At 39.3% G+C, this 15,701-nt stretch overlaps 1 protein-coding gene across 1 annotated transcript in view; it reads right to left on the reverse strand.

The window, feature by feature from the left end:
- LOC308086986 (contactin-associated protein-like 4) overlaps positions 1-15,701 on the reverse strand; it is a gene marked incomplete at its 3' end in the record, with an annotated part of 149,545 nt that overhangs the window by 109,824 nt on the left and 24,020 nt on the right. Inside the window, exon 3 of the mRNA XM_080430626.1 lies at positions 8,832-8,942. Coding sequence (XP_080286752.1) covers positions 8,832-8,942 — 111 coding nt within the window. The remainder of the gene's footprint in view (positions 1-8,831; positions 8,943-15,701) is intronic.

Raw genomic sequence — 15,701 nt, forward strand, 5'->3', positions numbered from 1 at the left:
TTTACTTTAGATTTAATTACCAGACATTTTCTGATGCAACCTGTGGTGTAGTGGTTCTATTTTACGCACGCACGCACCGAAACAGATAGATGCAGTAGAGGGAAATAGAGGTAAGAAGTTAAAGAGAAAGGCAGGCAATTACAAAGGGATACATTATGGGAAGTGGGAGTGGAAATAGCAAATCAATTAGAGGGGGAAAAATATACGTTTGTATAAATGCCATTATTGTCCTTCAGAATTGAATTAAAATTGAATTAATTCAGCCACACATTCTTTAATTGGTTCTGATGAATTGAGAAGCACTAGGCCCAACAACAAGACATTTAGCCAATGTCAACCGCAAAGAGTATACAGCAGTACAGCACCATGGCAAATGTGTATCCTACCAGTTCAAGACATTAATTTGTCATAGTTTATGCAAGAATAGACAGTTCACAACAGAATCCAGTGAGGTGGTTGAGTTTTGCAAGAAGCATTGGTGCCAGACCTACAGTAAATGGAAAGTTATACAAAACGCTGGAGAAAAAAAGGCAAAAGGGGAATAATAAGAAATGGAGAAGCGGGGGCGAGGAAGGTAAGACATTAAGGAAGAGAAAAGGTGAGGGGAGAAAGACAATAAAATATTGGGAGTCATATATTCAGAAGGAGATGCCTCTTCAGCAAAGCATTGATATCGAATCGATACTATTCATCACCATCTGATGTCAGATTCCATGTCATCAGGCCTTCCCTGTATTCGTCTATAATAGATCAGGTCATAGATCAGATTCTCATCTGGTCTGAAGAACCGTCCAGCATCGCTGCATTAAATCATATTATGGCACTGTAAAAAAAAAAACACATGAAAAATGGCCATAGTTTTTTACCTCGTTAAATACAATAGGGCTCCGTAAATTAGTCTCTTGATTAATAATTTTTAATTTAGCCGACATGCTTATTCAGAGGTACTTTTTATTATTATTATTAGTTTCAAATTACATATCCTATGTATATAGGTTGTATTTGAATACCATTCATGTATTTATTTTCATCACTAAAATAGCTGCAGGAGCTTTATCCACCATTATGAAGAAAAGGAGGTCAGGGCCGGCACAAGGCAATGTGGCGCCCAGGGCAAAATAACGGACAATAGCAACAGGGTCATTAACAAAAAAAAAGAAAACATGATCAGATCGCTTTTATCATGCCACTTAGCAGGCTTTCTCGCCCCCTCCTCTTTCTGTATGTCTGTCTGTGTGTGTGTCTCTCTCTCTCTTTCTCTCTCTTTCTCTCTCTCTCTCTCTCTCTCTGTCAGAATGGAATATGCGCCCCACTTAATTTCAACCAACGTGTCATTTTGGTAGAAATTCCATTCACTTATGCTCATGTACGTCATCAGCATGACATCAGCAGTTTTTAAGTGATCTCTGTATCTCCATATTTAGTCAACCGGTCGTATGGTAGTTGGTATCATACTGGGTACTCTGAGAATGGGTACAACACCGGGTACTCAAGTACAAGAACTACAACGGGTATTGCATAAACGTGTGGGGAATGCATTCCCAACTTGCATTGTTCTCGACTTGCATCATTCCCGAGCAGGCCGGTGTCCGTTTATAAATAACCCATTGATTGTAATATCTCACGTTATTAGTACCGTAGTGATAATGGGTACAGCACCGGGTAGTCTGACAACAGGTACAACGGGTATTGCACAACCGGATGGGGCACGCATTCCCAAGTTGGCATGGTTCCCAATTTACATCGTTGCCATGTTATGTGGTCCTGGTCCCTGACCAGGCCGGTGCAAGTCTAGTCTATCTAGACTAAATAGGCAACACGCACTGATACAAAGAAATTGTGAATGCTGGGGAGTGAGGGGGTTGAGTTTTCAAACTGCAACAGAAGATGGTGAGCGAGTCTGCTGTCCTGACTGATAGGGGGGAGGTCAATCCACAGCTTGAGAGCCATTCTAGGTCACTTGATGTATATTATTTTCTTTTATTCTTCTTTTTCTTTTTTCTCCCAATTTAGTCATGGCCAATGCCCCAGTCCCGCCGCCCCCTCCAAGCGATCACGTGTCTCCTCCGATACACATGGCGTTGCCACTCGCCAGCCGCTTCTTCTCACCTGACAGTGAGGAGTTTCACCGGGAGGTTATAAAGTCAATTGATGAAAAGCTAGAACCAGGTGTAATACATTGTTCAATTTACCATAGGGACGCATTGATTTCACACCAAGTCTCAATGCAGTAACAGCCTACGGCACAAGCGCCTATAAAAAACGATTTTCACTGTCAGAGGTCTGATCCAATAGAGACTAAAGTGTCCCACTTCATGATTAAATTGAAAGAGAGACTGAAATTCACTACAATATGTACCTCTGAAATAGAGAGGTAAGTTCATTCATTCAGAATGTAATTGCAAGTTTCATACCCAATATAGGCTTGTTGTATTTGAATACAATTCATGTATTTATTTTTGATGAATACAATCTTTCAAAGATGTCCCGCTCTGTTCTAATTAACAAATTACACCCTGCATATAACCATTTGAACGTGTGAAATACATTCACAAATTAAATAGAGTTTGATTGATGTTCCTTATAGTGGTTTGTTTTGCATGTGTGGATCCATGGGAGACTGTATGTCAAACAGTTCAATTAACCATTCATTTGACGGATACAGGAGGCGTCAACACACGGCTGGCCAAACAAATAATGTAACTTAATCAGTGATGTTCAGGTTTTTGTGTTTCCCCGTAGGCGTTGAGGTTTGGTCATGCCTGGCTGACTGGAACCAAGGGTCGGAGATGTACTCGATCATGGCCACGCAGGTGGCACCAGTGTCCTCTCTGATTGAGCACAACACAGGCAATATGGCACCCAGGGCAAAATAATAAAAGTTACCCCCCCATACAAATATTCATATTACTGTCAGGTATTTAAAACCAGTATCTGTTGTAGGTTTAGGTTATGACAAGTTTACCGTCCACAAGCAATGAAAGAATAACAAGAATGACAATATTAAAAATAAATCAGGCCAAAAGGAAACTCTAAATGCCCCCACCCCCAACCCCATCCCTGAACTATAACCTAAACTGTTGTATAAAGAAGATACTATGGAGACCCTTATGTTTTCTTGTTTTGATTTTTTTTTAAATTCTTCCTTTTTTCTTATCTTAGTGTTATTATTACCTATAGTGCTGCATTGTCTGTAGGAAGCCGAACAGAAATACATTTTACTCTTATGTACCTACCTATACACAAGATGTAACTATAAAACACAGCCTTGAACCTTGAACAATGGCAAATATATAACCATGAAAAGCAAGCAAGGCTGAACCAAAATTATGTGTTCTGCCTATCTCTGCTCTATTCAGCACCAGGGACAGCGCCCGTTGACTCTCTCTCTCTCTCTCTCTCTCTCTCTCTCTCTCTCTCTCTCTCTCTCTCTCTCTCTCTCTCTCTCTCTCTCTCTCTCTCTCTCTCTCTCTCTCTCTCTCTCTCTCTCTCTCTCTCTCTCTCTGCGTCTAATTTGTGCCCCACTTAATTTTGACAACCGTTTCATTTCCTGTCTGTGTTGGGTAGGTGGAGAGCATAAAAATAAATTAAAACAATATCACCTGTGGCGTGGCACCCTTTGGCACCCCTAGGGACTTGGGAAATTGCCCAGTTTGCATGAGCCAACCCTGAAGGATGTCTGTAATCTTATCATTTGGGTAATTCTTTCACCAGAACAAGTGCGTTCTATAGACTAAATATTACAACAATCCTCTCTTTGTCTGTCTCTGTCACTTCCCCTCTCTCTCACACACACACACACACACACACACACACACACACACACACACACACACACACACACACACACACACACACACACACACACACACACACACACACACACACACACACACACACACACACACTCTAGAGGTTAGTAGAGGATTCTGATAACAAACAAAAAAATATTACTTCAAATACATTCTCTTTTACTTCGGAGTGAAAAGATAGGCATGTAACGATAACAAAAACTCATGATACGTTTGATCACAATATAAAAAAGACACACACACATAAAGTACATATATATACACACTGCATATATATAAAAAAGTACTAGTTGGCTGTGCTATACCATGCCTGCACTGTGGGGTGAGGCAGGTAAAAGAAGTCTATTTTATCTGGGCCTGGAATTAACTTCAGATTCAACTGAAATTCGTCTCTTTAATTTCATGAAGGTGTTTTTAAATATTACCACCAAATCCCTTTATAGCTGTTCTTGCTTTGAGGTGAAGCTTTCGTTTGTGTTTAATTGTTGCTTCTCGGTGCATTTCCTTTTTTTTAATTACTTTTTATGTTTTTAAAACTTTTAATTCTCACCTACTCTCTTTGGAGTAATGTCAGTAGTCAGTGTGTTATGTGTGGTGTTTTTGTACTGTACTGTCTCTACGTGAATCGGTGTAATTTTCTGCCTCTTGGCCAGTTCATACTTGTAAAAAAGACGTTGTTTCAATGTATTTTTACTGTGGTTAAATACAAGTGATACAGTTAGAGTGAAGTTCCTTCCTATGCCAGAACATGTATATGAATTGGGATGCTGGAAAAGGAAGAAGAAAAAGAGGTAGGATGGCAAGGGCTTCAGACCTAAATAAAAATCTACTTATCATTGTCATTCAGCTCAGAGATACAGCTACTGTATTAACATTACTGCACTCCACAAGGGAGGCTCAATGACCTGACATAGTTTGCCATTGGCAAAACATGACTTTAACCCATTAAGACCTGAGACCTTCTAAAACATGTTGCTTTACGTATCAGTGTGCTCAAACTTTTTCATGTCAAGGATCCCCAAAATTATACGTATTTGGCCGCCGACCCCCATCTCAAAATGTTTTGTTCCAGGGACCCCAAGAAGCAAAGATTTGAGTTAAAAATGTTCACTTTAAAAAATATAAATATTCAAAGATTTGAATTAGTTGCTTTGTTGGTCGTGCAACTAAAGCAGATTTGGGGAGGACCTATTCACTGGACCTTTTTAGGGCCCAATCTACCCAGACTACAGTTGATTTAATTGAAGCCCCTAGATTTGGGTTTAGGCTACTTTGTATCTGTTGTTTTTATAGACCGGCTGTGAAAACGTTTAACTGTATCAGTGTGAGAGAGGCTGCAATGACACATTAGAAAGCCTGCTAATGAATTGATTCAGAAATGTAATGCTGAAAGGAAATGTGCAGAAGCACAAGGGATGAAAATGACATTACAGTAGGGGAACAACTTTTTTTTTTTCTTTTTAAAAAAAGATCACAAGTGGGCCAGTCAAAGGTATTAAATGCTAGGGCCGAATTTTTGTCCTAGTCCAGCCATGCAAGTTGCCCTCCTATAATTGGCACACCTGCTCTTCAATTGGTACCAATTCACCTGCAGTATAAATACTGTAGCACCAGGCATCACGCGTCACACCAATGCATTACGGCTACAAACATTCCGTAATGTTCGGTACAGCATGTTTTTAAATCAAAGTCCCCTGTGGATATGCCAAACTAAAAAGAAGATTGCTTTGAATATTTTTTACAGTAATGGGTTAAATGGACCACTTTCAGGCAGCTCCTTCAATACCAAACTCATGCCTTTCATAACCCAAAGAGCGCTCCTTTGTACTCTCTCATCCTTTGCTTATTATTATTCAGTGTACGGTGATCTGGATAAGGTCTAAAGTATGCTTGCTGACAGCTCTGGCTCAATAGATTTTCCTTTAACTTCTTTTCACTCAACTCATATAAGCAAGCCTTGGGTAAAAGACTTATAAAACACAGAAAACATTTGAGATCGAGATTAAGTAAATCACTGTGGATCTTATAAAAGGTCCCACCTGCACAAGTAAAATACGGGAATAGGAAAAAAAAATCACAAAGCAATATAAAAAGAAACTGAACCACATTGAGTGTTTGCTCACAGCCTCCACCAGCAAACACACTGGGGTAACTTCATTCTGCTGGCTAAGCATGGGTTAGTTGGTCAACCCATTCTCATTGTGTCAAGAAAAAAAGCATATCCCACATTCCCAGCTGGTTCTATGCTTTGACACTCGGATCAACTGCTGAGTTTCATAAAAATGCATAAAGCAGCAAAACCTTTGCATCCAAAAAGCTCATAAATAATCCATGACAGCCATTTTCTCAAAGCCTCACATCAATGTCCAGTGCAGTATTTCATCGTTTTTTGTTTTTATTGTAGTGGACGACTTACATTCAGATTTATTCCCCTGGTAAGGGGAAGTGACCTTGTGAGAGTCAGTGATGTATATTCCAATATAACTCCTAATATGTAGTGTACAGACATTATACGATACCGATGGGTAGCAGTAGCTGTTGTGTTGTGTCGTATTGGCTTCTCTCTCTTCACAACTCCCATTGCCAGAGAGCTATCTATCTATTTCAATCCAAAGGAGACGTCCCTCTGATGTTTTGTGATCAGTGTCCTGAAAACAGCCATATGTTTTGTGAGGTGTTGGCTTCCTACACTGAGGTGATCAGTAATCCATTGCTATAACCCACAGAACAGGGAGATCCGGCTAAGGATACAATCTGCGTTGTAATGTGAGCAGTAGGGCTGTCACGATTATGAAATTTTACTTGACGATTAATTGTCGCTGTTCTGCTTTTAAGCTTCGTAAACTAAAGTTGCACAGGGCAGACAAATAACTAAATAACTAAATAATAAATATTTAATAACTTTCACAAAAAACATGAATAGTGGAAATAGACGATCTACAAGCTCAAGAAGCGTCGCTTGTAGATCTGCTATTTCCATAATTTTTTATAATGAAAATATATTAGCGATTAGGCAATTATGTAATAACTGTGACAGGCCTAGTGAGCAGAAGTGTGCAACGCAAGACACTGTGCAATTTTCGAGGGATAGTCAGTGGTAGAATTGTGTACAGTAAAATGATAACATTATGGCTCTATTCTTCTTGACATTCACAGTGAAAGTCATAACAAACATTTGGAAGTGCATTATACTGATCCTTGAGCAGCTGTCTCCAGATGAAAGGATCCTATTACTTTAGATAAGACTCCTAATGTAGGGCAAACACATTTTTAGGCCCAGACTGTATATGTGCTTTAACACTTGCATGATGGTAGTACGGCCAACTACCACGCAGACGGACTTCAGATAAAATTGACAGTTTTTTCCTGCTATTCCATTGCCCACTCTCTCCCCTCTGGGCTCCACCAGAGCCTTCTATGCTCTGACACCTTCTCCCCGTGCAGCGGGCGATACCATTGTCTTTTAAATATCGATTAACATTTCAATCCCACTCAAACCTCACATGTTGGCTAGTGCTAGGTTTCATTTGGGGTACAGGCAGAAACATGATAATATAGGCTAGAACTGGGAACGTGAATGGGAATGGGTAACTGGGAATTGTAACTGAGATCCGATATGTAAAATCTTTATGACAAAAACGTAGAAAACAGCGCGATTGCTGAAGCGGTGAGCTTGAATTAGGCACACGAATGGGGTTTAGGAAATGGTTACGGTACATTTACACTCTTGAGTGAAAAATAGATAGCCTAAAAAGGATTCACTGGTAGCGACAGAGTAAACCATATTTACTTAAGTTACACAGATTAACTTTTCAAAGTTAAATGTATGCCTGCTGTCTGAAGCCGGAGACAGACTCAGACGCATCTCATTGATGAGCACGTATGAAACAGAACAGCTGATCGCTGTAGCGACAGCTGCACGGTTCCAAATTCAGAGGTTAAGTCTGTGACACATCAACGCCACAAATAGACCTATTGCCAGGTCTAAAAGGCACTTCCGCATACGTCACAGACTATTACTTGGAGTCATGAACACTGAGGAGTTTACTGCGTACGTTGTGTCTGTGAGAGAGAGAAAGAGTCGGCCGGGCGCACAGCATTCAAAGGTCTCTCTTACTCCTAATTCTCAACAAATTTCTGTGATTCTAATTTTCCAATAATCAGAAGAAGTGAGAGTGTCAATTCCTTGTGTCAATTGTGTTTATATAAGATGATAGTCTCTTCAAAGATTTGTGCTGCCCAATGCATGCCATTCGTCCGAACCACACACTATAAAATGCATTCATCTATTGCGGAGGGAATAATGAACCGATTACTGATTGATAATGCCTAATTTCATATTTAGAAAACATTTCATATGGGAAAAAAACTGAGATGATTTCAATCGAATATTTAGGAAAAGTCATGGAAGGGGAACCTTCTGAGAGCTTCAAGAGCAAAGATAATCAACTTCAAAATCTCAAAATTGGTCAGGTTGACTGCTTAGACACCCGAGTGTTAACAACTGTTTGGCATTTTCTAATCATTAATTTACATCAGAGGATTAATAAAGCCTGTCTGTCAAGTAACATTGAAGTAACATTTGAGTATATACTGAACACATGTTTATTTGGTATGTGTGTTCTTAGCCCTGGAACATGAATGATCCTCTGATTAATTATCCTGCCCCAATAATACATTGTATGATTTTTCTGAAATCTCTGTGGAAATTCCATTTATTGATGTGTCGGTGTATGAGCATTCGTTTGCCTCTCTTACGTACGTACAATGTTTAATTCACGCACCTTACAGGAATACCTTATTACTTGGACTATGTAACAAGAACACAACCTAGATTGTGTCATGTATTTATTTTGATCATTTTGTATAAAGTTTTTGCTTGTACTACTGAACTCGAATCATGACTGGCCCCTCAGTCCAGTTGTATGGTATAGCCGTATGCAGTTTACAATCAAGCCCATAATGCTATGTTCTGTATTTGATCCATGGATAGGAGCAGTTCTGTAACAAATTCCTTACCTTCTCTTCTGTTGACCTTAGCGAAGCCTGGCCCATGACTGTTGGACAACTGGGAAGAGCTTCTGAAGAATGATGGCGGTAGACCAGACACCAGTGGACTGTCACATACCTCTGTTAAGCAGTCAAAAACGACAAAAGATGAGGGTTAATGGTTGAGAATCACAGATCATTTTGTCAAAACACAAAACCTTTTTGCAAACAAATTGTATAGTATAACATATTGGAGATCTGGCATGTTTAGCCCATTGACCACTATTCATATAAGCATTACTGCAAAAAAAAAAAATCCAAAGCACACCATGGTTTGTTTACTTTTCGAGGAAACCATTGGATACCATTCATTTTGGTATGGTGTGAAAATCTATTTCCAGAGACTCGAAACTTGCTAAATGACCTGAGGCCGATTCTACAAATGCCCTCTAAACAAAAAATTTGAAACACTTTCAAGATTTTTCAAAAATGTCCAAACATAGCAGATGTAGATGTACAAGCTTGCAGTGTGGCACGAAGTGCTGTGCTGTGAGCTTGTATATCTGCTATTTTTTAATAGCCAACGCTAAAATCTAAAATGACTGATGCTTTGCCGGTTTCAATGGGTTAATAAAGCTCTGATTTGATCTATCCTGATTGTAATATCATTGCAGATTGTTCGTTTTTGTTAAAGTCACATATATATTGTGTTTTAATCTATTTCAAGCACAGACTGAAAAGTCTAGCCAAAAATATAAATGATGATATAATCCATAACATAATGTATAATACAATAGCACAACAATGTATATACAAACTATCTAAAAATAAAATAAAAAAAAACATATGGCCCAAAGCTGTGAAAATACCATTACAGTATTGATGTTGGTATGCAGGTGGAAGCATTGGTTGTGGATTTGAGGCCGTCTCAGGCAAAATGCTGATTGCATTCAGAGAATATCCACAAGTGGTATCAGTGTGGCTTATAGGACAGATAATAGATCTGGCTGATTTATCATTTTTCAGGGCTCCACAGTCCAGATTCCAATCAAAATTATGATCGAACAGGAGAGCATTGTCATCATCATTACATTATATTGTAGTGTGGGTGGCAGCAGCTGTGTGTGTAGAGACGGAAGGTCACCAGTTCAACTCGCTGGTCCGTCCGGTCAATGTGTCAAAGTGTCCCCGAGCAAGACACTTAACTAAATGACTGACACAGCTAACTGCTCTCCCCGGTGCGCTCAACATGACCATGCAAGCAGCAATCAGCTGGGTGAAGCTGAATTTCTTATACACTGCAGTTAAAAATGCTGAGTGGTATAAAACAGTAGCATATCAGAGGTAGTTGGACAGGAGTTGTGGAGTTTAATTGTACAGAAAGAGGCCTAATATTCCCTGGGTGAAAATTGGCCCTTTAGCCTGTTGGATGAATGGATGTGGTCCTGAGTGGAGGACAGAACAGGTTCATTAATGAGACAAGCTGGCTACTCAAAGACCGGAATCAGTGGTGTCAGAGGAGACCTTTTCATGCCTCATACACTTTGATGTTTATTGGTGTTATGACACATTCTGGATTGCAGACACACACACACACACACACACACACACACACACACACACACACACACACACACACACACACACACACACACACACACACACACACACACACACACACACGCATATTGACTCATTCACTGTTTTAATTTACTTGTCTTCTTCACTCTCATGCACATGTACAGAAAATATGTATGTAATTATATAGTGCATTGTTGCAAAGGTATTGCTTCAGGGACCTTTACCATGTATAATAATGGTTTGCAGTGGAAAATGCAAAATTATTCTACATAAGTGGCACTGCAGATACCTTTCAAAAACATAAGTATTAACTTCAGATACAGTATATTCTATACTTCCCAGTTTCCACAAGTGCATTAAGCTGTAACCTATAACGCCTCTCACTAAACCTCTAATGGATGTTGTTATCCACCACTGAGACAAGAGGTAATTACTATAATTCACATTTAATTCAGCTCTTGCCCTGAGCACGTACCATGAACATGACTTTAGCTTAGATTACTTTGTCAACATTAGTGCACTTCATTTCAAGCAGCAAACAACTTCCCCTACTCGTTTCTATAAACCAAAGCCTGTTGACACATTTTAATAGCCTGTCAGCACAAGGTCAATCTTCTTCATTCTATACTCGATATGCTGTGTACTGTTACGACAGCAACAACATCCTCCAAAATGTTACACTGATGACTTTTCAGGGTCCTGTCAAGTGTCCTGTACATATATTTCAGTACATCTCACAGACTAATACGTTATTTTGTTAATAATAATATAAATCCTGTACATTAACCCCCTTGCTTTAACAAATCTTGTCAAGTCTGGGATGTTTTGCCCCTTGACTGCTAATCATGGTATTTGACATTACTGTCCATAATAGGTCTATTACAGAGAATACTGTAGCTTGTTGATTGTCAAGGATGCCATTGTTGGATTCCATTAATTACAGTAGACCTACAGAATTAATATCAACTAGCAGAGATTTTCTTTCTTTGTCATTTATTAAAGGGCAGATTGATTTGAGAAGTCTAACGGAAAATAGTCCCTGTGAAAAGAATGATTCACAAACTAAATTCAAACATCCACGACTTCTTAACTCATTCACTGCCACAATTATTGCTGACCGCGTTTGCCCACTGCCAGAGATTTTTCATTTAAAAAAAAAAGTACTCAGGAGCCGAGATACAGAATTTTTAAGTTTTAAGTTAACAAGGAAGTGGATGGGAGTGTAGATCTTTAAACAATCATATCTCCTTGGTCTTTGGGTCAAATTTGAAAAAAAAACTAAAAAAAAAATAAAAAAAACAAAATTAATTTTTTTGAAAAAAAAAAAATTACGTTTTTTACGTCAGTGGCAGGATTGGTAAACGGGACAAATTACGTTTTTTACGTCAGTGGCAGTGCAGTGCAATAATGTTTTGCCAATTATTGAGGTAAATTCAGTAATATTTGAATGACAAAATGGACCATATGTAACCAAAATCTAACAATAAAGCCATTAATGGTAAACAATTGTCTATGTTTATGTATGATATAGTCAAAGTTTTCGAACATCGTTATTATATTGCATTTATTTTTTTACTTTGTTGTCTAATTTTAACATGTTCGAAATAAAGCTTTTCATTCATTCATTCATTCAAAAAGTCCCACATTTACAATGACATGTTGACCTTAAATCATGACGAGTTTGAATCTATTTTAAAGCTGTGTGATACTGTACCTAACGTAGCACATAGTGCAATGCTGTTGAGAGGTAGTGGCCAACCACTCTTTTCTAACTAGTCTCCCACCAGCCTTTAAGGGGCTGATGGACACATGCAGCTCACAGACTGTGGCTGATGAGGGAACACTCAGTGGGAGCAGCTGGAATTAGCTTCGAGAGGCGAAATGAGAGGGCCAGCTCACCAACGGCAACCGTGGTACACGCTGGGGAGATAATGTGTGGCGAGAGACCAGCCTCATGCCGGATATAAAGAGCACATCAGGCTGGTTTTTCCTCAATGGAGCTTTGACATTTAAGAATTGATGTCGCCTGACCATGTGAGCAGTGAAGCAGAAACGTAGATGGCTCAGAGCAAAATGGAGGTAAGTGTTGTACACCTCAACACCTGTTACATATACGCAACCAGTGAACCTAAACGTTGACCTGATTGTGTAAAGCTACGCCCTGTGGTATATTAAGCTACCATGACTTCCTCTAAGCCACTAGCCAATACAAAATAAATCAAAAAAACAATTCTACATGCAATGGAACTGCTTTCTTTGTTGTCCTTATTTGCAACAGCAAAGAGGAAGAAACAAGGAATTATTTACGGTAGAATATCACTGTTCATGATGGGCAGTACATTATAAACGTAGGTACACTTTAACAAATGACATCAACAATGTTCCACGTTGTGAGATTTCAGAGATTTGGTGTAGAGGGAAAAAAAGGACAGTGAATATGGGTTTCCCCCATTTTAATTAGCTACGTTTCTAGGAGTGTAGCACTTTTATGCACACATGCACACATTTACAGTACATACATTCATTCATTTACTGTACATACAGTGTATTTGTGTGCTAGGACACACACACACACACACACACACACACACACACACACACACACACACACACACACACACACACACACACACACACACACACACACACACACACACACATCTTTATAGCTCATTATATTTGTTGCTTGGCTTTTTCTTTTCTATTTTGCTATACTAAACATCTTTTAAATTTAGCTCTAGATGAGTTCTCAGTGTGGTTTCCTGGTTCATACTTCAAAATATACTTAGATGTTATAAAGAGATACACCACTATTTCTTCAGGTAAATGTGATGTTTGTTTTGCAATGTTAAATATACATAATTATTTTACAGGTTGGTCAACTCATGCAACCTGATTGGTTGATAGGTGTTGTATAACAACCCTACCATGGCTATGAAGTCTGCCCTTACAGTTCTACAGTATATCACTCTGCGGCTTTGTCCCTGTGTAGATGCCATTGTACACGCCTCTTCTCACACCAGGTGACAGGAACTGTAAGACGTGTGAGCATGAGACAGGAGGCAGAAAAGAAACGTATGTTTCTATTTCAGTGGTACTCAAACCTTTTCATGTCAAGGACGCCCACAATTATGTGTTCGGCCGCGGACACCCCATCTCAAAAAATGTTGTTCCAGGGACCCCCAGAAGCAAAGTTTGAGTGAAAAAATGTTTGCTTTAAAATTATATATTCAAAGATTTGCATACATTTTCAAGATTTTTCAAAAATGGCAGATCTACAAGCTCATAGCGCAGTACTTCGTCTCACGCTATGAGCTTGTTTATCTGCTATTTTTGAATAGCCAAATACATTTAAAATGACACAGATGCTTTCCCGGGTTTAATGGGTTACGGTCTTTTCACACGGGGAGCAACACAATGCCTGCCTTCTCACTTGGATGCACTGGGAATGATCATCATGTGAATGTACGTAGAAAAACACATTTCAACCCTACCTGCCCGCTCGTCTCTCATTGTAAATTTGTCTGTCACTTCCTGTGTAAAAATCCCTTGCAGTCTGTCTGTCTGTACTTCACCTATACTGTCCAAAGTTTCTGATGACATTTTAGAAGAGAAATAGGCCACGCAGTTGCTCAATAATGATTAATTTCACATTTAGAATGACTGTTTAAAAGCGTATTAACAATAATCAGGAGGCAGAGCTGAGCAAAGAAGTGACTGACAAACTTGAAGATTTTTTTAAACATAAACGTTGCCTTGTGTCTGGGACTACTAGCCTGGTAAACCACCCGGTCGTGGAAATCACATAAATGTAAAGTTATGTGACGTTATTAAAAATGTATAGTTTTAATTGGGATATTTCCGACCTTGTATTATGGCTGAGAGGCATTCTAATGAGTGTCAAAATCTCCAGATAACAGCAACCTTATTTAGCTTATTATAACGGTAACCTAGCAATGGCTGCCAACTGTCAGAAACAATGCATCATTAAGCCGCATGAGTGAACAAAGATTAGTCAAACCCAGGGGCGGCCTTAGTGATCTGGGAGCCCGTTTCAAGAGCGAATATGAGGACCCCATATGACCCTTACATCTTTTCATTCTCAGAGTTACAAGTGAATAAAACAACACAGATTTGACTGTGCACCAGTGCCAATATCTCATGGGTAGCAGTAGGTGACCTTTGATCTCTCTCAGAAGAATCAACAATCAAGAGGGGATTATTTGTCATTATACAACAGGTAGTTCCGACCAAGCAATCTGATTGGTTGAAATAGCTTTCTAGCCGTGCTTCAAACCAGCATCATATCACGGGCCTAATCACATTAAATAAATCAGTCCGCACCTGATTAGACCATATATGACACAGCTGTGCTGTGAAGTCACGCTGTGACTGTCCCACGGTAGGAAAACAAACAGACAGTACCCACCGCCGCCACCGGGCGGAGAACAAACAGCTACGCAAGATGGACTATGTTGTTAATTTTGACTTATTTGGTGGACTTACTGTTGATCAATGGTTAGAAGAGAGCACACTAAATCGCCTAAAATCCTATAATAAAAGGAATAACTGGAAAAAAGTGTGCTTTATTTCAATGGTAACATCCATACTGTATAAATATCCTCCTGTGTTAAAGTAAAATTACTCCCATTTCGTTAACAGTCCAGTGTATGTTATACTTTATCGTACGAAGGTATCGCACGGCAAAAATAGCCGATCTACAAGTTCACAAGGCATCGCCATCTTGACGCATTGTGAGCTTGTAGATCAGTTATTTTGGCCACGTAACACGATCGTACGACGGAGCATATAGCCTACTGGAATCAGCTGTGTTGATGAGACGAGAGTCAGAGAGACAGAGTGCTGCGCTGCCACAGGGACTATTTTGTCTCAGTCAAATAAACTCTTCTCTTTACAGGGAAACGGATAAGCGATTTTTTTTTATTATGAATTGCCCCACAATATCAATACATTTGGATGTGTTTTGTTGGTAACTGTTGTATAATCGCAATATTACACTCGAGGGTGTGCTTTACCTTACATTATTAGCACTTCTGTGATCGCGGCGGAACTCGGCTGCGCCTCGTTCCTGACCGCATCACAGGCGTGCTAATAATGACGGTAAAGCACACCCTCTCGTGTAATATTGCTTAAATCACTCATTGACAAATGAGTGATTGACAGGTACAAGCAGTGTACAAGCAGTGAAATGCTTGTACACTGGTACAAGCAGTGAAATGTTGGAAAAAAACAGCAATACAATATACAGAGATAAATAATTATAGAGATAATACTAGATTGTAATGAAATAAAAAGAAT

Source organism: Gymnoscopelus braueri, assembly GCF_963280865.1.
Source record: "Gymnoscopelus braueri genome assembly, chromosome: 6".
Taxonomy (NCBI): Eukaryota; Metazoa; Chordata; class Actinopteri; order Myctophiformes; family Myctophidae; genus Gymnoscopelus; species Gymnoscopelus braueri.